Source organism: Ursus americanus, chromosome 12 (assembly GCF_024610735.1).
Source record: "Ursus americanus isolate L20-20 chromosome 12, mUrsAme1.1.p, whole genome shotgun sequence".
NCBI classification, from domain to species: Eukaryota; Metazoa; Chordata; class Mammalia; order Carnivora; family Ursidae; genus Ursus; species Ursus americanus.
Genome location: NC_142138.1, coordinates 46,232,005 through 46,259,060, shown reverse-complemented (window position 1 = coordinate 46,259,060; position 27,056 = coordinate 46,232,005). Strand labels below are relative to the sequence as shown.

The window sequence follows — 27,056 nt, the reverse complement described above, 5'->3', positions numbered from 1 at the left end:
ACGGAAGCAACCTAAGTGCTCATCCACAGATGAATGGCTAAAGAAGATGTGGTGTATATATACACAATGGAATATGACTCAGCCATAAAAAAGAATGAAATCTTGCCATATGTGCGAACACGGATAGACTGGACCTAGGGAGTTTTATGCTAAGTTAAATAAGTCAGAGAAAGACGAATGCCATATGATTTCACTTATATGTGGAATCTAAAAAAACAAAACAAATGAACAAGCAAAGCAGAACAGAAACAGACCCACAGATACAAAGAACAAACTAAACTGATGGTTGCCAGAGGAAAAGGGTATTGGTGAGGGAGGGGGCGGGTGGCAAAATGGGTGAAGGGAGTTAAGAGGTACAAACTTTCGGTTATAAAATAAATTAAGTCATAAAGATGTAATGTACAGCAAGGGGAATAGAGTCAATTATATTGTAATAACTTTATATGGTGATGGACGGTACTAGACTTAACAGGAGATCATTTGGTAATGTTTAAAAATATAAAATCACCATGATGTAAGCCAGAAACTAATAGGATACTGTATGTCAACTGTACTTCAATTAAAAAAACAATAGAGGCAGGAAAATTTGATCCAGCTATGGATCAGAAGGAAAACAACTAGAAGCAGGTTATCAAAGAACATGCCAGCAAACCAAGGAGCCCTTTATTAACTGCACGACCTTGTCGCTGTTTCTGAATTTCTCTAACCCCATTTCCAGATCTCTATAAATACGGTGAATACTTTTTAACAGAGCTGCTATTAGGAGTGTGTGGCTGCTGCTGCCACAATTCTCATCTTTCCTGTTTTGTGGAACAGTGGAATGACAGGGTTAGAATTAACTGATAGATGGAAGTGTCTAAGAATGCCCTCTGATTATTACCACTACATCCCGATGCTGATGGCAGAATTTCCATAAATATTTCTTGGCCGGCTGGCTGTTAGAATCTTTCAAAACCTTATTCTATTTGGGAAATTCATTATGATAATTAAGCAATTAAGTCTGGGAAGGCAGAGATAGTCAGTAAATGATCACAAGCCTATAGCATGGAGGCCAGGACTTGAACCCTAGCTCTTCTGGGTGACCTCGGGCGAAGCTGATCTAAGTTTCAGTTTTTCCATTTGTCAAATGGGCATAATACCATCTTTATGACAGAACTGGTGCGAGAATAAGATGAGCTATGTACTAACGGCAAACATGAAAAATATGAAAACAGAAAAGGCACTCAAAAAGTGAAAAAAAATTTTTAGTTAAAATTGAACCTAGTAATTTTTCATACCATGATTAGAAAGATTAATTAAGCCTTTGCACAAGTCCTAAAAGGGCCTATTCCTTCCTATTAGTCCTCAGCTCACTGATACTTGGGTGACTTCACAGGATGAAGGGCCCAGCCAGAAATGATGAGGAAGAGGTAGGAAGAATGACACATCACCATCACAATTAGGACTGAATGTGGGCTCACTATTGCCATTTTCACTATAAAACATATGTTATCTCAACACATCATTCCCCAAAAAGTGGTTGCTGTTACTTTCTAATCATTGCAGGAAAAAAATTTAATTTCAAAAGGAAAATAAATACTTCTAAGGGTGTACTGTTCTATTTACAGAATAGGTTTATGCCAACTTTCTGCCTCACAACCATACTTCACCTAACCCAAACTTCGCTCTGTTCATGACAACTTTATGTTCATTACCATCCCTATGCAGTAGTGTTGAAATGGCTTCTGAAGATGGCCTACTTCTATTACCCACAGATTTCTTAATCCCATCTACCAAAGCTCTTCCAGTTTGCCCTTCTCCCTGGACAACTCCATGGTGAGAAGTGCAGCATCTCCTAAAGCTGCTTACTCCACCTTGGGATTGCTATTCAAAAGTTCCAGAGCTACACTGCACCCTCTCTGACTTCTACCTGCCAGTCCCACTTCTGCTCCTGGCAGTCCAAAATCTCTTCTTCACATGATAACCCTTCAAATATTTAAAGACAGTTCATGTCTATCCTCTTTCCAGGTACCATCTCCAATTTGCTCAGAAAATTCTGGTCTACCCTCTTCAGAGTTCCTGAGCCATATTAACTGCCAGCCTTCAAAAAACAAAAATAAAGAGAACAAACAACAAAAACCAAGCAATCTCTTGGTGAAAAGAACCACTGACACATAATAATCTCTACACAGTAACCAGTTAAATCACACACACACATACATCTTTTGAAGGCACAGGGTAACCTTCCAAAGAATTTTAGCAGAACACGTCAATATACTTAAAAATGTACATACCACTTGCCCAGAATTTCCACTCTACAGAATTATTCTTTGCAAATAATTGTGTATGGCACAAATATGAAAAGATATAAGGCTGTTCACTCGATTTATACATAATGGTAAAACTCAGAACAAACACATAACAATAGGGAATTGGTTAAATATGATTATATATCCACATGCCACCAGAAGAGATAATGATCCAACCAGATGGCCTGAGAATGCAAACATTTTCAGAACTTACAAAAGGCTTAGAGAATTTACCTCCTTCACACCCTTCCTTAGGAAATCATCTGAGGTTATGCTGTAGCACAATGAGTGAGTGAACCAAGACAGGCAGACATGGGATCCAGGAAACAGTGGCCCCAAACCAGGAAAGTCATGGCAGGAAGCCCAGGACACTGGGCAGCAGACCTAGAGAGCAATCTGTTCAGACTGGAGTGGAGAATGGAGGGCTCCAAGGGCTGGGAAAAGACGATCGCAGACATGCCATGCTATCCTCCAGAATATGGAACAACTCAAATGTTAAATGATAAAGGCAAATGTTGCAAGAAAGAAGGGCGGCATCAGAAACTCTAAGCAAAAATTAGACAGGAAATGTAATCTTGCTTGTGCAGTGAACTGTTTTAATATAATCGCCATAAACATGTTATTCATTTTCTCTGTGTAGGATCAACTAGATATAAAGGAAAACTTAATGTGGCTACGGAATAAAAGGTAAACCGTTTAAAATCGTGGCAACACTAAAGTCCAAGGACAAATGACAGAAGTTGAGAAATAAAGTAGGGGGTAGAGACACAAAAGGAAGAATAGGAGCACTAATACCTTCTCCTTAAAAAGTATCAAGAGGTGCTACAGAACCAGAAATAAAAGTTTTCTGAGGAAGTGAGACAGAAACTAAAACTCCTTTAACAACACTGAAAGGAAGAAGGGAAAAGAAATAGAGGTGTGAGCGTTAAATTCTTACGTGTCATAGCAAGAAGATAATAAATGTTCTCTAACATTGACAAATAAGATGTGGGTGACAGTCTCTCAAGATGGCCACCACCAATTCCTTCCCTCCCTATACGTGCACAGTGCTCCTCATATCAAGAGGTGGGCTTTTATTTTCCTCCCCTTGAATCCAGGCTGCCCTAGGAAGCTCACTTGATCACCAGAACACAGAGGAAGTAACATTCTGGGTCCTTCTGAAGCGAGGTCATGAGAAGCCTTGCAGCTTCTTCCTGAGAAGCCCAAGGCACACGGAGGGGCCACATATGGGTGCTGCAGGCCTGCTGAGGTCTTAGCAGAGAGCCAGCATCAACTGCCAGCTACTAGAATGAGCCCCGTTCAGCCCTGTTGATTCAGAGGACAGCAATCCCAACTGCTACCTAATAGCACCCACATGAGAGACCCCATGCAAGAACTCATTGAATCAATGGGTTTCAGTGGCCACAGTAGTTATTCTAATTGGTGATCAAAGGTCACATTTTTAGCCAACAGGGCAGCCTTCATGTTGGTTACTGTGTCCTTTTGACACAACCCCATTAGTCTTTGATAGGTTCCTTGCTTTCTGACACAGATTACCCAAGTTATTCTGTTGTATGCAATACTTCAATATGCAAAACAAACTTTAAATTTTAGTTTTGATCCCATTTTTGTAATATATGGTCATACACAGAATGCTATTTTTAACTTATGCATACACACATAGGAAAAAAGTAGAAATACACTCCTAAATGTAAATTGTAATTAAGTAAACATAAATAGTTATCTCTGGGTTGTGGGACTGGGGCATTTTTTCTTTTTGCTTGTCAATGTTTTCTAATCCCCCAATAAAAATGAATGACCTGTCTAATTAGTTTTTTTTCAAATGTCATCTGCTTATATATTATTTTTCATAGCTTTTTAAATTACCAATTTGCTATAAGGGGCCTTAACCACTGTTTTCTAAATGTATACTTCTGTGGTTCTCTTTCTACCCTTCTGAAGTTCTCCTTCGCCCCTTGTACAGGATCATCCTTCTTCTGGTCCCCGGCCCTGACCTTGACCACACTGCTTCTGCAAGACAAACCTTATTTCTAATGGCATATGGGCCCCTTTCCCCTGGAACAGCCATGCTATTGCCACAAACCTCACAGGATCTAAAAGTTATCTTTCTGCCAGTGTCTACCATTTCCTTCCATAGTATCGCACTCCTCTATTGCTCTGGGTCATTTTGCCATCTTCATTCCCTGAAATCCAAATTCATCACCATGCTCTACTGATTACAAAATAGCTTTTAGATTTTTCTTCTTCATTACTATGACCACCACCATAACCACCAAAATTAAATTCTTCATAATCTATCACCTATATTACTCTGATAACCTCCTACAACATATCCTGCCCCATGCAGTATTTTTTCTATATATCATCATCAGCTTTACCTTCCTAATACGCCAATTGCATCAAGTTATTTTTTGGCTAAAGATCCTACGACAATTCTGTGAAAAAAATGCAAGGCTGGTGAGTTGGACTATTTACTCCGTCAGGTGACCCCATCTTACTCATCCAAATGTACAGCCCCTACCAGGCCCACACAGACGCCACACCCTGACAACCTGAGTCCTTACTACCACCCCTGAAGGTCTGCCCTCTTCTTCTCAGTGATTTTCCTCATGTCTTCTGACCTAGGAAGCTCTCCCCCACTTTTTGCTACCGATCTAAACATAATTTTTTTTTTTTGAGATTGAGTTTAAGTCCCATCTATCGCAAAAGCTTTCTTGGAAATTTCAAAAAAGCGTAAATATATATAGGAAAATTTATGCACAACTTATACTCACTACAAGAATATACATCAAGTATTGTCAGTAGTTATCTCTGAAGAATCAGACCTAGAAAACATTATACTTACTAAGCATTACATTTCAACAAACTCAGAATTTTGTTTACAAATATCCATGCAGACAAAAAAATTAATGGAAATGAACACACTCATCTTTCCATTCCCTAAATTGCTACAGCATTACTGATTTATCAGTGGGTGATGTATTGTCTGAATTTTCTGACAGTTTCCTACGCTTAACTCTTAGCTACCTAACGGAATCCCACCGGTTCTATCATATCCTCATCCCCTACACCCCAGAGCTCCTTAGTTCAAAACCACACGGGGTGGGGGGGGCGGTTAGAACTATGCTTCAGTCATCTTGCGTCTATATTTTCTGCTCCTGGATATCATGACTGGCCACCTGTTTAACCCAGTGCACCAGTGACAGCATTAAGTGTGGCATGTACTTCCAGGGGTATAGGTAACCATTAGATAAGCTTTAGGTTCTGTGTAACTCCTCATTACCTTATTCCCTGCTCTCCTACTCAAGAAAACCTACTGAAATACAAATGAGACAGATGTTATTAAAGGGAGAGATGAGAGGTTGAAGTCTACTCTAATATTTTTAGATAAATGAATTACAAATTTTGACACTTTACTGTTAGTGAATCATGACAAAACTCACAGCTCATTTCTGGCCAATATGGGGTTTCCACCTCTACCATTTCCCTTTGAGGAGCTTTGCCTACAGTAAAATTCATACTTGCCTTGGCCTCTATACAACTCTGTGAGGGAAAACAAAACAGGATTTGTCTGATCCCTTCCAGAGCTTAAAAGAAAATTCTCCTTTTAGCCAGTGATTATGAAAATCTGGATTTTCTTAACACGAGAAATTTAATTTTCTTCAGCTGAGAGTGGCTAGGGTCAGGGCTTTAGAAGGTAAGGGAGAAGGATAACGAAAATTATCATGCACCTATTACTGTTAGCATAGTTTTAAATACTGTGCTGCCCTCGATGGCCTTGGCATGGGATGGGCACCCTATCCACCACTAGGGCTGGAGAGAAGTTCCACGCATCCCAAACTGGACACTTGTGTAAAAATGTGACTGTGTTCGGCAGTAGCAATAATGAAGTGCTTTCTCGTAGGTTATTACACTACCCTGGAGCCTTAACACATTTCCATGGAAACCCTTGTCAGAGTACCATCAATCTAAAAGTGAGATTTGGGAACAAAATCCATCCTATATTCAATAACTACTTGCTGAACTTTAATCATTCAAGGCTTTTGATTATTTATTTACAAGACAATCAAAGCTCTAACACACAGGATTGGATTGCCAAATCAGACTCAGGTGAAACTGTGATCTTATCTAGTATTAAGCTTTACTGAATATTCCAAGGATAGGAGCCATCAAATAATTCAGAGGACACAGAGAGAGGTGGGAGACATCAAAGGCAGCTGGCAAGCCAGGTCGTCCCTGTGTTGAATAGGCAGCTCTGACCCAGAAGAAATGAAGGTTCACAAAGTTCCCCACACAGCAGTGAGAGTTTAACTTGTAAAACATTTCTGTCCTCTACCCCTAGAAAGCTGTACAGCCAACATGACATTCTCCAAGGAGGCAGGCCTCACAGCTCCTAGGTTCACATTAACATATAATCTTTTCTTTTTAAGATTTTTATTTATTTATTTATTTATTTGTTTGTTTGTTTGTTTGTTTGACTGGGGGGGGGGACCTAGAGGGAGAAGGAAAAACAGACTCCCCGCAGACCAGAGAGCCTGATGTGGGGCTCAATATCCCAGGACCCTGGGATCACGACCTGAGCCGAAGGCAGACACTTAACCAACAGAGCTACCCAGGGGCCCCATATTACCATATAATTTTAGTCTGGGACATCATTAAGGCATTTCAGAGTTAAGGTCTCTTGCTCCTAACATACATCAGTATTCTGTTTACTCAAAGGTCCTGCTGACAAGATTAGACCTGAGTCACCTGCCCTCCTTTCTACCCCTCCGTTTCTTCCAAGAAGCAAACGGATTTGCAGGCCAGCTGCTTTCACCCCTTCCTTCCAGAGTTACTTAAGAGCTTAGTGACGTAACTTAGCTTAGTCTTACTTGCCCATTGCCTAGCTCCCCAGTGTTAGAACCAAATAAAATCATTTTAACAAAACAGCTGAACCGCAGAATCTCAGAATTAGAATAAAACTTCAAAGATACTTTAGTGTAAACTCTTAAACCCAAAGTTTCTACTTACTATATTTTCATATCTATCTGACTGAAGATATCTTATGGTGGAACTATTTTAAAAGGCCATTGTTATAATCATCTATTTACTGGGGATGTATCCTCTGTAAAACAGAAGTCTGACCTACCTGTCTTTTACTGTCCCCAGAGGTCCCATTTCCAACACCTGAATTAATCCAGAGAAGTCTACTCTTCCTCCACTTACTAGGCCTCTCACATTCCCAAGGGCATTTCCAAACCATCATGTCCTACAATTTATCTTTTGTAGGCTGACCTCTCTGGGTCCTTCATTTGTTACAGGACAACAGCTTCCTAATCTAATCTCCACTCTGTTAGTTGGCAGCCCCTCCCCACCCCAGGCATATGCAAGGTCAGGGACACCAGATAATGAGCTTGGGTGTGGTCTAAACATGAAAACTGTAATTTTTATTTGCCTCCCCTAATAGAGTTTAAATTTTGAAACCAGCTTTCTTTTTAAGCAGATGTGACATGCTATTGGTACAACTAAAGTTTTGGTCATTTATCACCTCTGGGTCATTCACCTCTTCTTATACATTGTCACACCTAAATGCAAAACCTAACATTTATCACTGTTAGGTTCTACTTATTTGTTTCAGTCTATTGCTCCAGCCTGAAGCTTTTTAAAAATGTAATATATCCTCCAGCATATTATTAGCTCTCCTTCCTAGCCCTGTTTCAGTTATTTGATAGGCTTGTTAAAAAACAAAACAAAAACAAAACAAACTTTTTAAATTGTGGTAAAATACACATAACATAAAATTTACCCTTTTAACTACTTACTTTTAAGTGTTTTCTCCAAAACTTTTCGTATCCCCAAACTGAAACTCTCACCCATTCAACAGTAACTTTACCTCCTGCACCCAGACCCTGGTAACTGTTCTTTTCTGTATCCATGGATTTGACTATTCTAGTCAAATAAGGAGGATAAAGAGGATCATATGATAAGACTGCTTTTTAAAAAATTAAGAACAAGATATTGACTAGGGTAGACATGGCAATCCTCTCAGCTGACATCTATTTTGTCACACACAAGCCCAACATATGAACGGTTTCCTTTCCCGGTATCGAAAGGAAATAGGCTTCAAAAACCAAGCCAGGTTAGAGAGAGAAAGGGAGACAGTTCTAAGGTAATCCAACTGTGCAAATGTGAGGGGATGCTCTGTGCCCACCAAAGACGATGAAGCAGCAACCACAGGGCAAGGAGGGAAGAGCTAGCCTTGGACTCCTCCTAAACCAAAACAGAGGAAGGTCTTAAGAGCTTTATGATCATGAAATAGGGGGAATGGTCACATCAGATATTCTATAATAAAAAGTAAGTATTAAAACAAATTCCCCAAATCCAAACACAATGTATTATATATGTGTGTGTATGTAGGTCTTTACATATACGTACACACATATATAACATATGTTTTGTAAATGGCCACTTAACATTTTTACCACAACTAATCCCACAATTAGTAGTAAGAGTTATAAGCTAATTGTATAACTGTGGTTGCATACAGATTTGAATAAGTCAGCTATACAAATACTAATAAAATAATTTCTAAGACTTACTTCTGCCCATCTATTGCTCATGACAGTATAAGAAAAGTTGATGATCTTTTATTTCAGTAGAAAAAAGGTTAACATGCTATTGCAGTTTTTAAAATATTTTCTTTGATTTAAATATTTAACATGTTTTATCATACGTAAATTTAGTGGGAAACAGAAATCACACAGACCTTCCTACTGAATCTTGCTTTAGTAAGCTATATTAGGTGACTATTTTAATCCTTACCTAATCAACGAAAGTGTTAATTTTTGAAATTTTATCATCTTTTGAAACGTTGTTCTAACAGCTATGATAGTTACCTAAATTTTTCTTTAAGACTCTCCTAACGGGAGAAAAGGAGGAAATACATTATTTATGTGTAACTGGGAATAGGCAACACTATTCAAGTCATCTTAAAACAGTTTAACAGTTTAACACTGTTAATGATAAACTGTTAGTGAGTCATGGCATTTGTTTCATGGCACTGTTGTGGAAATTCTTCTTTAGACTAAAGCTAAGACCAATATTTTTCTAATTCTTGTCTCCTGATGTACATTACAACTTTACCGTGTCTGACATAACAAGTCTTTCATTTTTCGATACCACTTCATACATAGTTGCTTGCAAAATGTTTTTAAAATGTAAGCACTGGGGTATAACATTAAAACAAGAAACAAATTCTCACCCTCAAGGTATCACACTGCAGCTAATTCCCTTAAATAAATGCACGGAAAGCCTTGGAAACCAAATTTTCTTCCTAAATTGCAGCTGCATGGTTTAAGGATTAGATTCCAGGGTAGTTTAATAATGCAGAAGAGTTGGTGAAAGTATGTATAGCAGTGCTCTTCTTTACAAATTTAAAACTTTTCCAACTGTACTCTTTTATTTAAAGGTGTGGTTTGAACGGGGAATGGGGTGAGCCACAAGAAACACAGAAAAAAACGAAGGCTACCAAAGAGATCAGAACAGGAGTACAAAAGACAGTGGTTTATCCTTAAAAATAGGACGTTAAAGCATAATTGTATTCACGTCCCTAATGATAAGAAATTACTCTGTCACATTCCCCCTGATAATTAGTATCCTAACCGAGGGGGGAAAGGCGAATACTAGGAAAAATCTGTAGGATTTTTACCTTTCTAAATAGACAGAAGAGAAGATTCCTTAAGCTCTAAATTACTCCACCAGAGAATTTTAAAACTCCAACATACTAGAGAGAGGTACAAAAATAATGATCAAGACATTATATAACCTATTTAATAACCTAAATTTAAAAGGATCTTACTTTTCAACTATTCAGTAAAGCATACATTTAAAACCTACAGATAACTTGTTTCTATTTTTCATTTCAAGTTTTAGTTACAATTAGACAATCTTTTGGGGTGTCTGGCTGTCTCAGTCAGAAGAGCATGTGACTCTTGATCTCGGGGTTGTGAGTTCAAGCCCCACATTGGGTGGAGCAATAATTTAAATAAACTTAAAAAAAAAAAAAGAAAACCTTTTAAGAAAAGAAGTTACTACAAATAGTTTAAATAGTTGCATACTTATCAAGTCAAAATGCTTTCCAAATACAAGTTCTCATCACGTAAGTGAAGAGATTCATAAAAGTTTACACAAAATAATAGGAATAGTAGTAGTAGTTGTTGTTATTTTGCTAGCTTTACTGAAACTGCACAAAGTGACCCGGAAATTCACTGCATGGAACAAAAATTTTTCCATAAACAGGAAATGTAAAATCCGTAAATGACAAAGGATCACTACATCTATAAGCATTTATTATTTTCTAATTTTTTTCTGTTTCCCTCTGAATAGATTCACTTTAATCAGATCAATTTACCTTATACCATTCATTTATTTCACACAACAGAACACAGGAAGACACCAACAAAGCAATCGTCCCTAGAAAACAACTGCAGCTGATTTTCTTAACAATAAGGCAAGAGTTAATTTCTTTGCACTTTGATTTTTTTTTCTTAAAGGCATAAAAGTCCAAAGAGAAAACAGTATTCATCCCACACAATTAAATACTCAACCTACCAATCCACACATAGCCAGCCCTTTGCCAAGCTTATGATTCAGGGGCCGAGTAAGAACAGCAGCTCATCATATTCGCATTTCCAAACGCACGTAAGTGACCTGTTATCTTGCATCAGCTTACATTCCTTTCATAGCACAATGGTTTTTTGTGACGCATGTTCAGAGAACATACTTCTCCACTGCAGCATGATATTAAACTCACATGGGCACCCACATATTCTTCCCAGATTTAATCAGTACTTTGTTAGTCAGCTTTCATGTTTTTTAAGCAAGTGTTTAGGAAACAAGTGCTTGTACACCAAAAATTTAAGACCTGTAAAAGGTAAAAGTCTATATTTTATAACTACCTATAATCTATTAAAATCTAAAAAGAAGACAAACAGTAGGAAATGCCAGTAAAAATAACTTATTGGTTCAGAAAAATAAAGTGATTAAAGATACCTTTTGGGTATACATGAGCACTTATTTATAGCATTAAAACAAGCACAGTTTTTTTAAACATTTATATTAATTTATGACTTCAATGGGTGATAAAGAGATATTCTGATATATCTGATTCTTGCAGAAATAACACCAAATTGACATCTTATTCACCAGCTATCTGTGTGTGGGCCAATATAAAGAAAAGTGGAAGAATATTATTAATACACATTTATATTAATTTTTTAAAACCCTCCAAATAGTCACAGATGTCCAATAATATACGGATTTTAGTAATACCAAATAAGAAAAAAAAAAGTTAGTCATTGTATTTAAGTTTTAAAAAGGAGAAAACATGGAATGGTCTATCATAACTATTACATAAAATTTATAACAGTCTAGGGACACCTAGGTGGCTCAGTCAGTTAAGTGTCCAACTCCTGATTTCAGCTCAGGTCATGATCTCAGGGTGGTGAGACTGAGCCCTGTGTTGGCTCTGCGCTGAGTGGAGTCTGCTTAAGATTCTCTCTCTCCCTCCCTCTCCGCTCCTCCCCCCTGCTCTCTCTCTCTCTAAAAAAAAAAAAAAAAAAAAAATATATATATATATATATATATATATATATTATCCTAGTTTATATACATCTATTATTTCTAAATATCTATTTGGGGCTTGTTGGCATATCTAGGTTGAAAAACCATTGTGGAAAAACCTAACAAACATACAAAGAATATAAAATTGCTAATTTACAAATGTATAATGTAGAAAAATAATTTTAGATCTAAAACTTAATATGCATTACTGCCTGGGATTTGCTATGAGTACTCTCTATTAGCTCAGTCTTGGAATTCTGATGAAGTCTCTGAGCAAGACTCCCCCCACTGCTCCAGCGTACTTAAATGTAACTACGTATGTACATGTAATTGTACAAGAATTAAACAGAAAAGAAATATTGTAGCTGGTTATACAAGAATCTATTCCTAGCTCTGGCTGTTAAGTCATAAATGCACCTAGAAAGACAGGTAAATATCAATAGCGACGTGATCCTAAAGGTTTTGAGTCAAAATTCAAGAAATTGGGGTCATGTCCCTTAAATTTTATGAATCCAAATAGACACACTAATACAAACAAACAAGTCATTATTTTTGTTAATAAACAAGATAACACATCACAACAGTGATCCCTGAATGCATCTGGAGTTGGTCTTTATAAATTGAGAATTGTACATTTCAATTTCTGTTCACCCTTAAGTCATCATTCCCAATCTTGTCTACTTGTCAGGCTACTGTAAATCCTGGCACTCACCAGTACAAAGTAGTATGCATACAGCGCTGCACAATGGTGAATTATAAAATATTTGTCACCAATCACTTTCCAATACAAAATGAGAATCAACAAATCTGAAAGAAGGAAAAATAAGTGAGATATTACACAGGAAGAAGGCTGTACTGTTTTTCAAATGTATTTAACTTTCCTCCTTAACGACTTGTCACAGTCCATACTGAGCCCACTGCACTTTGTTCATACTTCACTAGTCCAGTTACCCACCTAAGGTGTCTGCTTCCACACGACTGCTCACCCCCACTCTACTGTGACCTCCCCAGGATGAGGACCAAGTGTGGTAATCCTGCACAGTGCCCACCGCACAGGTAATATATTGGTTGAAAGTACAAATTAATAACTTGTTTCCAGGGTTAAATAAAATGGAAATGTTATTGAATAAAAATAATTTTTAAATAAGCTTAAATTACTGATGTTTGTGACTACAATTCACAAAGATGGTTGCAGAAAAGGTACAAAATGACCAACTCATTTATACCAGAAATTCAACAAACAACATTTAAAAATTAACAAAGGATGTGATTAAATATTAATTCAAAATAGCAACAAAAACAAGAACTATTAAAAAGATATGCAAAGAAAGAGGTCAAGGCCTCAATTTCTCCTTAAGAGATCCTGAAACTAAACATCATGATTCAGAAGATAGTTTCCCTTAACAAAACAGGATGTCTAACAAAACAGAAACTTCTCCAAATGTTAACACAACTATGTTCTTTACCAAATGGCTAAATGTGAAAGTTAGACATGGAGACAAATAGCTATCATGGATGGAAACCAGGGGAGGATTCGGGTTTTATGGGGTTGGAGCTTATATAATATGGGTACCTTCTTTTATTAAAAAAAAAAAATGAAAATCAGTGATACAAAACTAGATGTGAATATTTATTTTAAAAAAAGTAATCACATTACAAATTTTAAAGAGAAAACAAACAGTACAAATGTGGAAATCAAGAACATATAACACTATCAGTAACTGACTGCATGATAGACCTTTCTAGATACATTTTCCTGACGTATTTTGGCTGTACCCTCTTGGGTCACCAATTTCTATGATAATGACCTTGTGATATCTTCCACAGAGAGAATAAAAAGAATTCACTGTTCATTCAGCATGGTTTAGAAAAAATCGGTTTCAGTTCATAATTCTTATTTTTCAGTGGTTCAGATTATTATCTGTTTGGGGAACCTTTACCAAGTTTCTTTCATACAAGACTTTCTGGGTGGTGACCACTCTCTGAACACAACACTCATGAAACGGTGCATGAGGTGTCACTATAAATTTTGTGTCATCCTTCTCAATGACAGCAGTTTGAGCCAAACAAGCAAATCTTCTTCCAACGTATTCACAAGATTCACCCTTCTTTTAATTGTAATTGTAAATTCACCCTTCTTTAATCATAAAAGTAATCCAACAACCTATTCATTATTTTAATTTGAAATTTATCTCTTCTTCCTAATGAATTACTGTGTTTTGGTATAATTTAATCTTTTTGTTACAATGGCAGAAAACTTTCTATTGAGTCCATCACTCATCTTTATCACTTCGGTTTCATATCCCATTATTTTTATTTGGATTTTTCAGCTATTTATTAAATCTGAAAATTATAAAATAGAGTACCTTATATAAAATGTCCAAATCAGGGGTCTGTTCATTTTCTCTTTTCTTACAGAGACGGTCTAGAATGCCTTCTCCAAAAGTTTAAATAGTATACTCTCACTTAATTTCCCCTTTGTCTCACAGTATAAAAGGCTATTCCAACCCCATCCCACATGAGGAGAAATACGACAGAGGGAAACATGGAGTAGAAAGAGTCCATGATCTTAACTGATTATGGCTAAAACAATTTCCCTTTGTGAATTTTCAATACAAACAATGCAAAACTGCAAGCACAGGAACACATTTCAAGGGCCCTTACAAGTGAGAGAGACCTTGATGTTTAAACTTTATTAGCTTCCCAGGCCAAAAAATGGACCATTGCTAGTAAAAAAATATCCAGGCCTAACTGAGGCCCCACTCTGCAGCTCTACCAGAGAACCAGAGAGCCAACAGGAAAAACGTTTCATGTTCTACCATCACAGCAGATATTTTTTTCCTCTGTATGGGTCCTACAAGCGACTTCTCAAATACATAAAGCAAAAGCATAGCCTATGTATTCTTTGTAAAATCCCATGAGTAGTTTAAAAAGAAACAGACAGTGGCCAACATATCACATACCAGAAATGAGGTAGCCTGAAGCAATAGAGATATTCACTTTCACAAGCGATGAATCACCCCTATAAATATTTTAAAAAAAAAAAAAGATTCCCTTTTTTTAGCACATGGGTTATAGATGACAGCTACATTTTTTTTCTATTGAGAAATATAATTAAAATGCTTTCTATAGATTCTTGAATAGTAAACTGTCATTTGTACCAGGCCCTGTGTTACCTTGATATACTTCTAACTGCATAAATAATCATCATTTCTTAAATTAGCTAAAAGTTTTACACAAATAATTTTACTAAAAGATAACTTTTTATAAATGTGTTCTCATATGATTTGTTTTTGAAAGGATTCAAATGGATTTCCAGATGCTGGTTGGTTTTTTTTTTTTTTTTATTCCTTATTCTAAATCAGAGATTCAAATACTCAAGAAATCATCTAGCCTGCCCCTGATCTTGAGGCAATATACTACGAGCAGTATCACTTTACTGATGACTGGAGAGATCTGCCTATTGTCACACAACTGCGAAATGGCTGGAACAGGACAGTGTGATCCTGCTGTTTCGACACCTATACATATCAAGATCCTACAATTCGCCCTAATAATTGTCTTTACTCCAAGAAACAGATATGAACTATCAGTCTTTTACCTGGTCTATAATGTAAATTGCTGGTGAAATGACCACAAAATTAAACTGGTAACAGCTAAACTGCAAATGGAAAGGTTTAGCAGAGTCCTGTCTTCTTTACAAAATTTGATCTGCAAATATGATCCAGGAAAATTGAACCTGGAATAAACTGCAGGATCAAAGAAAATGTAAAAAGATAAAAAATTATACTACATAAAAGTCTGATAAGGACAAAAATCGATCAGTGAATTAAATCTTTGCCATAAAATTTATTACCCAAAAGAACTGGTTCTGTTGACAATCATTACTACAATAAAATTAGGAGGAAAAACTTAGAAACAGTTTAGGTAGATTACATAAAAACCTCATCATGGAATTAAATTCACTAAACTGATTCACTCTGAAAAATACCTTCCCAAAGAAAATTTATCAATACTGGTAGAATTCTGATGGGCATAACTCGGTATTTATTAAAATGACATCGCTGCAAAGAAATAGCCAAAAATTAAATTGTCCCACATGCCCCAGAGCCTGTATCTACTACATCCTTATGCAGTCCTTTCTCAAAACATACCTCATCTCTCAAAGTAAGCTGAACTAAGCCTTCTCGTATAATACTAGGAAATAACAGTCTGCAATTCTCTGCCATTGGAATGACATTTAAAATTTTCAAAAAGAGTCATCTTAGAAATTATCCTATTATTGCTGAACATAGTTATTATTAGTATTTCAAATCTTTGTGGTACTAACTTCCTCTTACATGGACATCTATAATCCTCATTTTTATACCTTTGATATCAAATGATAGATTAAACACAAGACTGAGTCTTCAGTAGATTATTACCCAAGTTGACTATCCCATCTCAACAGTTAACTCATTTTTGCTCAGAACAGTGGTTACAATTACTTGGTTCTACTCACTAACTCAGTATAAATGTTTACATCATCATCATATTCTCCCTCTCTTGGGTTACAATTGTGATACTAGTACAAAGTGGCCCTCATTATTTGTATTCAACTCTAAAATAAATCCTTTCATTGTACCTTGCTGAAATAAGTCTGAACACAAGCATTTTAATAAACCATGCACCATCAATATGTTTTCCATTTTAAAGTAAGAGTCCTTCTTATTAATAATTAATACCAAAACATAAATCAAATTGACTATATTGGAAAGAAACAGCTTACCAAAGTGGATCAGCCTTTGCAACCTCATCAAAAAACAAAATGTACAGGCCAAAAAGCCCAACAACCAAAGAATGGCATGTAGATCCTATCCTGAAATGAAACAAAATACATACAAAGATTTTAGATTCTTTGCAATAAACTGTAATTCTGGCAAGACATTTAACATTTTGAAGAAGTTAAATCTGGAAGCATTTAAATATAGGAATGGAGTACATCTAAGAGTATAATACAAAATTGCCATTTAGAAATCCAAGGGCTATGACTTTGCTTTGGAACTAATAGCAAAAAAGATGCCCAGGTCTACAATTTCCTGATAGAAAATTGTGGAATCACCTATTGGTTAAAAATTCCAAAGCAGGGGAGCCTAGGTGGCTCAGGCAATTGGGCATCCGACTCCATCTCAGCTCAGGTCTTGATCTCAGGGTCGTGAGTTCAAGCCCCATGTTGGGCTCCACACTGGGTGTGGAGAGTCCTTAAAAAAAAAAAAGTTCAAAGCAGAAGCATATCTGATGATGCAGCTGACAGAATTCTGTACAGACAGATGGCAACTGGCAAGTCTACTACCTAGCACCCTGCTCCCAGCTCCATCCTTAACAGTATCACGGCAGCATTAGTTGTCTGTTCTAATCAATTAGGAATAACTTCCAAATCTACTACTGACCTTAACCAATTCTGTATCTTTGAATCAGAATTCAAATGGATTGTGAAATGAAAATGTATTGCCTTGGAGATTTCAGTGTTAAATGCACATTCACATGCATGCTGCACTTGATTTCTGTAACCAATCCATGAGAAAGCTAGAGCGGCTATTATTAGCCTCTTTTTATCATTATTATGAAACCACTTCTAAATAGAAAAATTGAGGACCATGAATTTATACAGAAAATCTATTTTTAAAAGAAATGCTCAAGTGAAAGCAAAATGTTCACGAGATCCAGGCTGAATTTTCTTTTACAGAAGGAATAAGGTTTAGATGAAAAACGTCAGTTTCTATTAACATATCTTGCTAATAATTTAATGATTCAACCAACACCCAAGCTCTATGATATGCTACTTAAAGTGTACACAGGATACAACATATTTATTCATACAATAAAAAAGTTGACAAGTCATGAAGTTTCTTTTCTCTTCACTAGAAAAAAGGATAAAAGAAACAGCAAAATTTCCTCTTTAGAAATTAATGAGATGTAATAAATTTCTAAAATATGACCCCAAATCTTTAACGGTGACTTATATCAACCAATATGAAACTTGATACTGGAAAATCTTATTTTAACTTGAAAAATCAATATGCTTGATCTAATAGATGATGTGGGCCTAAATAGATACATCATGTTAAATCAAATCATATTTAAATGCTCAAAGATCCTCACTAATTTAAAGGCACTGACAAAAAATACTTTGAAATACCAAGGGATCATTTTGAAGTGTGAATAATTAACCCAATTCATCTGGTTTACAAGTCTGGAATTTTCATGCCAAAGGTACCTATATTCCAAACACAGTCATTTAAGGATGTCAGTTCATTTACATCAAGTAAGACATTCCACATTAATAATCATACAACCAGCTTTCTATGGCCATTCAAAAAGTCTATGAAAGCAGAAAGCACAACCTCTCACTAACTTGTTTTAGTGTTTAATAAACTTACATCAAAACGCTTCCCCTTGGAAAAATGAGGACTTTTTGTTCCTGATAGTCAGCCCTCAAATTTCCTTTTGTGTTGAGATGCTGCTACGTGGTAAATGGGAAGAATTACAAGCCCTTGGCTGATGGAAATGGCATATAATTCATGAGAGAAAAGTTAAATCTTATTTGGATCAGGAAAAGCAAATACCCTATGCTTACATACTCTTTTGCATTAAAAGTTTATACGTTCAGAAACTTCTGTTTAGTAAACATTTCACAGTCTATTCTTTAAAATCAGACTCTTGGCAAAGCAAAATGTAGATTCCTTATTGTCTAAAATGAAACACCAAGATGCCACCCAAAAGAAAGTATTTTTTTTTTCAAAGACGGTTAAAAAGAAATGTTTATGCTAATAAACAGACAGGGAGATAATGGAAATAATGACCATTGTAAATAGTAATTTAAAGTTACGGATTTAATCATTTGCAAGGAATAGGGGTATTACCAATAGAAATCATATAGCTCAAACAGGCAAGAGTTAAAAATTAGAGAAGTGGATTTTAAAATCAGGAGTATTTCAACACAATAGGACTTTCTATACCACAGGAAAACAAGTGGATATAAGAAAATGTTTTTTAATTGTAAGATATAAATAATACGTGTACGTATTTTTTTTCTGAAAAAGCAACAATTAAGTATAGCAATTTATCACTTATACTTAATTAAACTGTCATCTCTCAGGTGTGAATTTTTTCGTGAGTTGTTTTTCCTCCTGTCCTTTTTCTACTGTGGGGCTCAGACCACGCATTGTTCAGAGACTCTTTCCTGATTATTAGTAAAAATTATGTGGAAGCTGGATTTCAAGACATATCCATGTACTTTACTTAAAAAGCAGCCAATCTTTTTTCTTTCTTTACACTCCACCTCACAACTTCAGTCTCATGTAAACCAAGCTGGAGTGAGAACAGAAGTAAATTTGAGAAAGAAAAAGAGAGAAGGCCATCTGAATAGGGTAATGAATCTTCTATAATCTCAGACTCCTTTTTCAAATAGGAACTCGGTTTCCCAAATGGTGATTCTGTGCACCACAGAATGGCAGTGATAAGACTGAATAATGCAAAGTATTTTTCAATTTCATTTCATTTTCATCTTTGCCTCTATCTCTCTGTATCGTCCCTATTTCTTTGGCTTGCTGCTCTCCAAGATTCAAATGCCCTTACCTACCCTAACCATGGTGAAAGGGAAATGAAAATAGGTCAAAATTTACTCTCAGAAAATCTGTCTGCCATCCCAGTCCTCGCCCCTTCCTTCTCTTTCCCCATTCTACCTATCTTCATGTTAGAAAGGATTTTTAAAAATAATGGTTAGTATCTTTTGTATCCCACTTGTCAACAACATCGTTGTACTATTCTTAAGACAAAAAAAAAATCATACTTCTTATTTTTCAAAACTACATGGAAAAATAATTCTCACTTTTTGGGTACAAAGAGCTACAGCTTGTATGAATCGGACAAATCAATGTAAGGTGCAAAAGGAAACAACTGAAGTCTTATTCACAGCCTGAGTTATAAAAGTGGATGCCTACAAACCAATCTAGCTCAAAGATAAGGGATTTTCAGTCCGATGTGACCATTCTCAAATAAATACTTAGACTTTGGCAGAAGTTAATTCTAAAAGGAAACTGCAATGAAAAATAATTATAGCAATTTTAGAGACCTGCTGAATTCATTTTATAGTTATCATTAACTCCAAGTAAGTAACAACAAAAAATATACCCATAGCTGCTCCAATTCACCGCAGTTTGCAAATGCATGGTGACGTGTGGGCAAAATGCTCTCAAGCACGTGAAGTGGTCATCAGAGTCATTTGTGTTTGAAATGTTGTGAAAGGTTAATGAGTTGCACACACAAAAAATCTGTAAGCCAACTAATTAAAACTCCCGCAGATTTCTATACCCTCAGTTACTACTCATTTTCCTTTTTTTTTTTTTTTTAAATCTAAAAAGCATTTTTTACTTTAACAAAAAGAAGAGGTTCTGATGGGCTCTGAATTATAATGAAGGTTCATTAAAAGAGAGATACCGATGTGCCAACCATACAGCACCCTCTGATATACAGCGTTTAACTGCCCTCAGTCTGGCTAAGCAAGCCAACACTATATATAGGCTACTCAGCCCCAGCTAACATTCACTTCTGTGATCACTTCCAGAGAGCACATGTTCGTTATCATAAACGTTTCAGAGGAGAATGTAAAACAGGACTCTTCTGCAGTCAGCTGGAGTCTCCTTAACCTTCCCACGCTTCCCCAGAAAGTTCAATTTTTCCTAACATCTTTCAATAGAAGAATTTTTATAATTTTCTTGTATGAGATCTATCTACTTACTTTCCTTTTATTCCTAAGGTCAAATAAAAAATCTGACCTTAAAGTTTGTAAGATCTTCGATGAAAGATTTTTCGGAAATATTTTAAATGATTTTATTTCATAAAACTAACTTTTTAAAATCAGTTACATTTTTGTATGCTTTACCTTGAGTGCCATTCAATCTTCTTCTCAAAGCTGAGACTATTAAAACCTGGAGAAACTTTTGCTGAAAACCAGGAACTTATAAAGTAGAAAAGAAGCTGAAAAGTGAAAAAGCTGGTAAAAACAGTGCTGAAGACCAGTTTGATGTTGGTGTCCATATTTCTTCAACCTGTTTAGAAAAAAAAAATGGCTATCAATTTCTTTAAATTGCTCATAAGAAATCTAAATTAATTTTTTTAAGAATATGTGCTTATATTTTTAATAATTTATCTTAATTTAGTACAAATATAAGAATACAAAGAAACTAAAAGACTTTTAAGTCTTTACCAGCTATTTGTCATGCATCTTGTATTTGTATTTAAAATAAAAAAGGAAAAATTATCCTAGATATCTGTTATCAATTTTAGAAGGCAAATTTAACAGCATGATTTTCAAAATTATCTAAGTCTTAGAGTTTAACATTAAGAGGGCATTTCAAGTACTATAACTGAAGGTATTCTTTTAGTAATATTTTTAATTAAATAGGAAAAATCATCTGATTTCTCTACGCCTCAACTTCCTCATCTATAAAATGAGTCCATTAGATAATTTCTAAGAAACAATCAGGCCAAAAGTCATAACAAAACAAAAAATAACTACATTATAAAAACTAATTGTACAGTGAGGCAAATGACATTTAAAACAAAATTAAAATCTTACAAAAAATAATATCATCTTAGAAAAGAACTACACCACTGTTCCTGCTTAAATTAGTATTTAACTTTTCCTTGGACCAAAAATCCTCCATGGCTTTTTACCTCTAAAATACAAGATTTTTATAAAAGAGCTTCAGGTTTTAAGGGTAGAGTTGTTAGCAGAAAGAATAGTAATATGCATATATACACATTCAAAGTACGTCTTCTTTCTCACTGAACTGAACTTTATTTGGATCCTAAAAATCTCAGGAACATTCAGACCAAAAGAAAGACACTAAAGCATCTGCTCATATCCAGCAAATACAGTATTTCTAGAAATGGCTCCATCTTTGATAGAGCTGACCCTCAAATGAAAAGGAAATGAATCAATACATATTTCCAGCTGCCTAATGTGAAGAAATAAAGTCACCTACTGAAGCCAATTCACTAGAGAAAAACCAAGTCATTGACTGCACTAGCAATAACCCCACTTCATTCCCTTCCATCCAGGACCTCGTAATAAGAATCAGGCTCCCACAGGGCCTCTTCTGACAGAACTCGCGTGTTTGTAATGAGTTCTTTCCCCATTCTTTCTTTCTGGTGTGTGTGCTCAGTAAAAATATTGATATTACAATTCTTCTCCATGAGATTCCATTAACTTTATTGCTCATTTACTTTTTTTAAATTCAACATGTGTTTTAGGGTATTAAAATTTTAATTTGTGATCTTTTAGCCTAGGTTTAATATTAACCAAATAATACATACAAGTTTTGTACATAAATTAAACATCATTATAATTCACTAAGTGAGATATAAAAGGGAAAATGGTTTTCTAAGATTAAAGCAAATGGGGATCTGGAGGCCAGGTGGGCAGATAAATGAAGAAAATGAAACCAGTAACCAGAAGAGAGTGGAGAGTTTAATCTTCAATGTAAGGATGGTTTGCCCTGAAGTGTGTATGTTCCTTGCTAGTCCTGGAGGGTGGCTGGACATGAGCTACTTATTTACATTTTTAAAATTCAACTATATAATGAGCATGTGTTTCATTAATGTTTGCTAAAGTTATATTATAAAACATAGGAGGTATCATACAACATTATCCATTTTATGAACGGTTAACCAGTACATTAACAAAAAAGCACTCAAACAGCTCACCATTAAGAAATTCCTCATTCCTACTGGAAGAACAGACATTATTAAAATGTCTACACTACCCAAAGCAATCTATCCATTTAATGCAATCCCTATCAAAGTACCACCAGCATTTTTCACAGAGCAAACAACCCTAAAATTTGTATGGAACCACAAAAGACCCCGAATAGCCAAAACAATCCTGAAAAAAAGAGCAAAGCTGAAGACATCACGATTCTGGACTTCAAGTTATACTACAAAGCTGTAATCATTAAGACAATATGATACTGGCACAAAAACAGACACATACATCAATGGAACAGAACAGAAAACCCAGAAATGTACACACAACTATTTGGTCAACTAATCATCAATGAAGCAGGAAAAAATATCCAATGGAAAAAAGATAGTCTCTTCAACAAATGGTGTTGGGAGAACTGGACCACTTTCTTACACGATACACAAAAGTAAATTCAAAATGGACAAAAGACCTAAATGTGAGACAGGAAACCATCAAAATCCAAGAGGAGAACACAGGCAGCAACCTTTTTGATTTGTCAGCAGCAACTTCTTACTAGACACATGGCCAGAGGCAAGGGAAACGAAAGCAGTAATGAACTACGGGGACTTCATCAAGATAAAAAGCTCCTGCACAGTGAAAGAAACAATCAACAAAACTGAAAAGCAGCCTATGGAATGGGAGAAGATACTTGTAAATAACATATCAGATAAAGGGCTAGTATCCAAAATCTATAAAGAACTTATCAAACTCAACACCCAAAAAACAAATAATCTAGTTAAGAAATAGGCAGAAGACATGAATAGACATTTTTCCAAAGAAGATACAGACGGCTAACAGATACACAAAAAGGTGTTCAACATCACTCATCATCAGGGAAATACAAATCAAAACCATGATGAGGTATCACCTCACACCTGTCAGAATGGCTAAAATTAACAACACAGGAAACAACAGATGTTGGTGAGGATGCAGAGAAACGGAAACCCTCTCACACTGTTGGTGGGAATGCAGACTGGTGTAGCCACTCTGGAAAATAGTATGGAGGTTCCTCAAAAAGTTAAAAATAGAATTACCCTATGACCCAGCAATTACACTACTGAATTTTTACCCAAACAATACAATGGACACTGATTTGAAGGGGCAGATGCACCCCGATGTTTATAGCAGCATTATCAACAATAGCCAAACTATGGGAAGAGTCCTAACCATCATTGACCGACATAGACACACACATACAATGGAATATTAGGCATCAAAAGAATGAAATCTTGTCATGTGCAACGATGTGGTTGGAGCTAGAGTGTATTATGCCGAGCAAAAGAAGTCAGAGAAAGACAAATACCATATGATTTCACTCAGATATGGAATTTAGGAAACAAAACAGATGAACACATGGAAGGCAGAAAAAGAGGGAAGCAAACCATAAGAAACTTCTTTTCAAAAAAAGATTTTATATTTGAGAGAGAGAGGGAGAGAGAGCGCGAGCACGTGCACAAGCAGTGGGGGGGGGGGGGCACAGGGAGAGGGTGATGTGGAGCTCCATGTGGGGCTCAATCCCAGGACCCTGAGATCATGACCTGAGCTGAAGGCAGATGCTCAACCCACTGAGCCAGCCAGGCGCCCCGCCCTAAGAGACTCTTAATGATAGAGAGCAAACTCTGGGTTGATGGAGGGAGATGGGTGGGCAATGACTAAATGGGTGCTGGGAATTAAGGAGAGCACTTGAGATGAGCACTGGGTGTTATATGTAAGGGATGAAACACTAAATTCTACTCCTGAAACCAATATCCCACTATATGTTAACTAACTAGAATTTAAATAACAATTTGGAAGAAAAAAAAGAAATTCCTCATTCCTAAAAAAGCTAGTTTTTGTTAAGTCTTTGTTATACTGGCTATTTTATATTTTTAACAGATATACTTTCACTTAACTGGGGTCTTTGGGATACATGTTGAGTCTCCCTTTGCAAAAATGTTTCATTTAAAACTAAAGAGCTCCATGTAGTCTAGTTGTGGCTTCTATGAAAGGCTCAACAGACAGAAGCTAATTAAATTGTTCTACTCCCAGCTTTGCTTCTTATTAAGCAGCTGCTTGCTTCATCAGTCATGCCAAATCAAGGACAAATCCAGTGATTTTTTTTTAATGTATTTCCCCAGAAAACCAAGGTTTCTGGTAGAAAGCAAGTGTCCCTCTTCATTCACTGAATCCGGCAAGAAAGGGGGGAAATGGATAAAACCAAGCAATGCTCACTACTGACATAGTTTAAGAACCTTGGAGAGTTAGGTAACTATTAAGTAGAAGAATTCTATTTTTTCTAAAAACAGAAAAGTATTTGACCTGGTTCATTCACCTCTACATGTGGCTGGGATACTACTCTAGGAAGGAACAGCCAGAAGGGAAGTGGGAAATATTTCTGTGGCAATTTACAAGGGGAGTGTCTAGACAAGAATTTAACAATGCAATTAGTCCATCTTGATTCACACCAAAGAAACTCTTCCAGAGGCCTCCTGACTACCGCATCAGAATGTTTTCTTCTAAGACAGTTTCCATAAACTTTAATTCAAGCAGGTTTCTTAGAAGAAAAGCATGAAAAGGTTTGAAGTACACCTCTCCAACCATTAGCTTATAATAGCCCTCCTTCAGCAGGACTCCCAGAGGCAGGGCCACCGGAAACAGCACAGCCAGGCTGACTCAGCCCTCACTTCAGCCAACAGTTCATCCGACATCTGCCGCATGTCCACCAGACACTCAGAATACAAAATGCGGAACATGCTTATAGGCCAGTAGGGAGGCAAAGAAACCAATCACCACCACACTGAGTGCCAAGCTCACGGTGCTAAGGGGGTATTCCCTGCTTTCAGAGAAATAAATACCCAGCAGAGAGGACATATAAACAGTGAGGAGATATCGGAAGGTATTCAATGTAGACAAACAGGACACCTCTTCTATTAAAATCCCAAAACCCTTTAATGCTGGAGTGTAAGATTTAGTTCCACCAGCTGAGTCTAGAACTACTGACTTGGGAACACGAAGATTACTCTCATTTCCCATGTTCATTATTCCCTTGTAATACAAGGGCTTCCCTAGGGTGTGTATCAGAATTACCAATGCCATCTCCGGACACATACACAGCTGCACTCTTTTCCATTCTGACACAACATGAACCACTGCATAGTGGTTAGCAGTAATAACATTAACGTGGAGAGGAAAACATCTTGTGGGGTTGTCTTTAAGGGCAGCAAAGAAGGGGGAAGCTCGAAGAACTCCTCCTTGCGCTTAGCATTCCTTTTCCCATCTTTTGTGAGCTTCCTTTCCCGTTTCACCCAATGATTCCAAACACTCACTGGTCTCAAATCTCTCTCTTATAAAAGATACGGTTTCTTCGTATCTCACCAAAAAATGGAGGCCGCCGAGCATGAACTCCCTGTCACAATGTCTACTACCTCCCCTGCTCCAAAATAGAACCTCTTCTTTGCCCACTATAGGCTCTGCCTAGGTGTATGCCCCACACCTTCAACATGGCTTAAGTTGTGCGCAACCAAATGTCCCCCAGCATACCAGTCCTAGAGGGTCCCCTTCCCTCCGGATAGCTCCATATGGACATCCTGGAGGCCCCATTGGCTCTACATGACCTGAGCCAAACTCAATCCCAAACCAGTCCTTTCCCAGGGCTCTATATCTCAGAGAATGGTACTATCATCCACCACATTTCCCCCATCTTCCAGTCCAGAATAGTTCAGTTACTCTGGTCCCCTTCCTATCCCTTATTCCCACAATTAATTGACTGGCAGACTGAAAAATAGCAAATGAAGGATAACTTGATTCCGGGAAAGTTCTGAACGTTCCTCAGGACAACCTTATGAATAATATAAACAAATGTGGCTGGAAAACAAAATTAGGTAAATCCAGAGCCAGTTGAAAAACTAGAAGCAGCATGCAGAGCAATGATCTGAAACAGACCTGAGAAATATCTCCTGCTATCCCGTAAGATTCCCTTTGTAGTCTGTATTAGTAACATCGTTTACAAACATTTACATGGTCCTCAATCTGCATGTAACACAGAGCTGGGAAAAATAGCTAATATAATGGGTTAACAGAATCAGTTTCTAAATTATCTTCATAAGCTGAAGTAGTAAGTCCCAATCAGAAAGAAAAAGCATAATAGGAATAAATAAATAAATTTTAAAGGCAATACCTAAGTATAGGAGTTAGTATAATAGCTATGTAACACACACACACACACACACACACACACACACACACACACACAGAGTAGAAACCTTAGCATTTTAAGTTACACAAACCAGTGAGAGATAATAAGGTAATGAAGATACGAATAACAAAAAAACAAACTTCAGGCTCATTTATAGTCAGCGTAAAAATATACCTTTGGATCAAGATACTTATCAGCCCCACTTTTT

The 27,056-nt window shown here is 36.5% G+C and overlaps 1 protein-coding gene across 6 annotated transcripts in view; it reads right to left on the bottom strand.

The window, feature by feature from the left end:
* TLCD4 (TLC domain containing 4) overlaps positions 1-27,056 on the bottom strand; it is a 101,259-nt gene that overhangs the window by 27,998 nt on the left and 46,205 nt on the right. For all 6 annotated transcript variants that reach the window (XM_045801727.2, XM_045801725.2, XM_045801729.2 and 3 more), the window contains 4 exons: positions 20,812-20,977; positions 16,657-16,746; positions 14,852-14,910; positions 12,601-12,695 (listed from right to left, as the gene is read on the bottom strand). In XM_045801727.2, coding sequence (XP_045657683.1) covers positions 12,601-12,695; positions 14,852-14,910; positions 16,657-16,746; positions 20,812-20,966 — 399 coding nt within the window. In that variant the 5' untranslated portion in view covers positions 20,967-20,977. The remainder of the gene's footprint in view (positions 1-12,600; positions 12,696-14,851; positions 14,911-16,656; positions 16,747-20,811; positions 20,978-27,056) is intronic.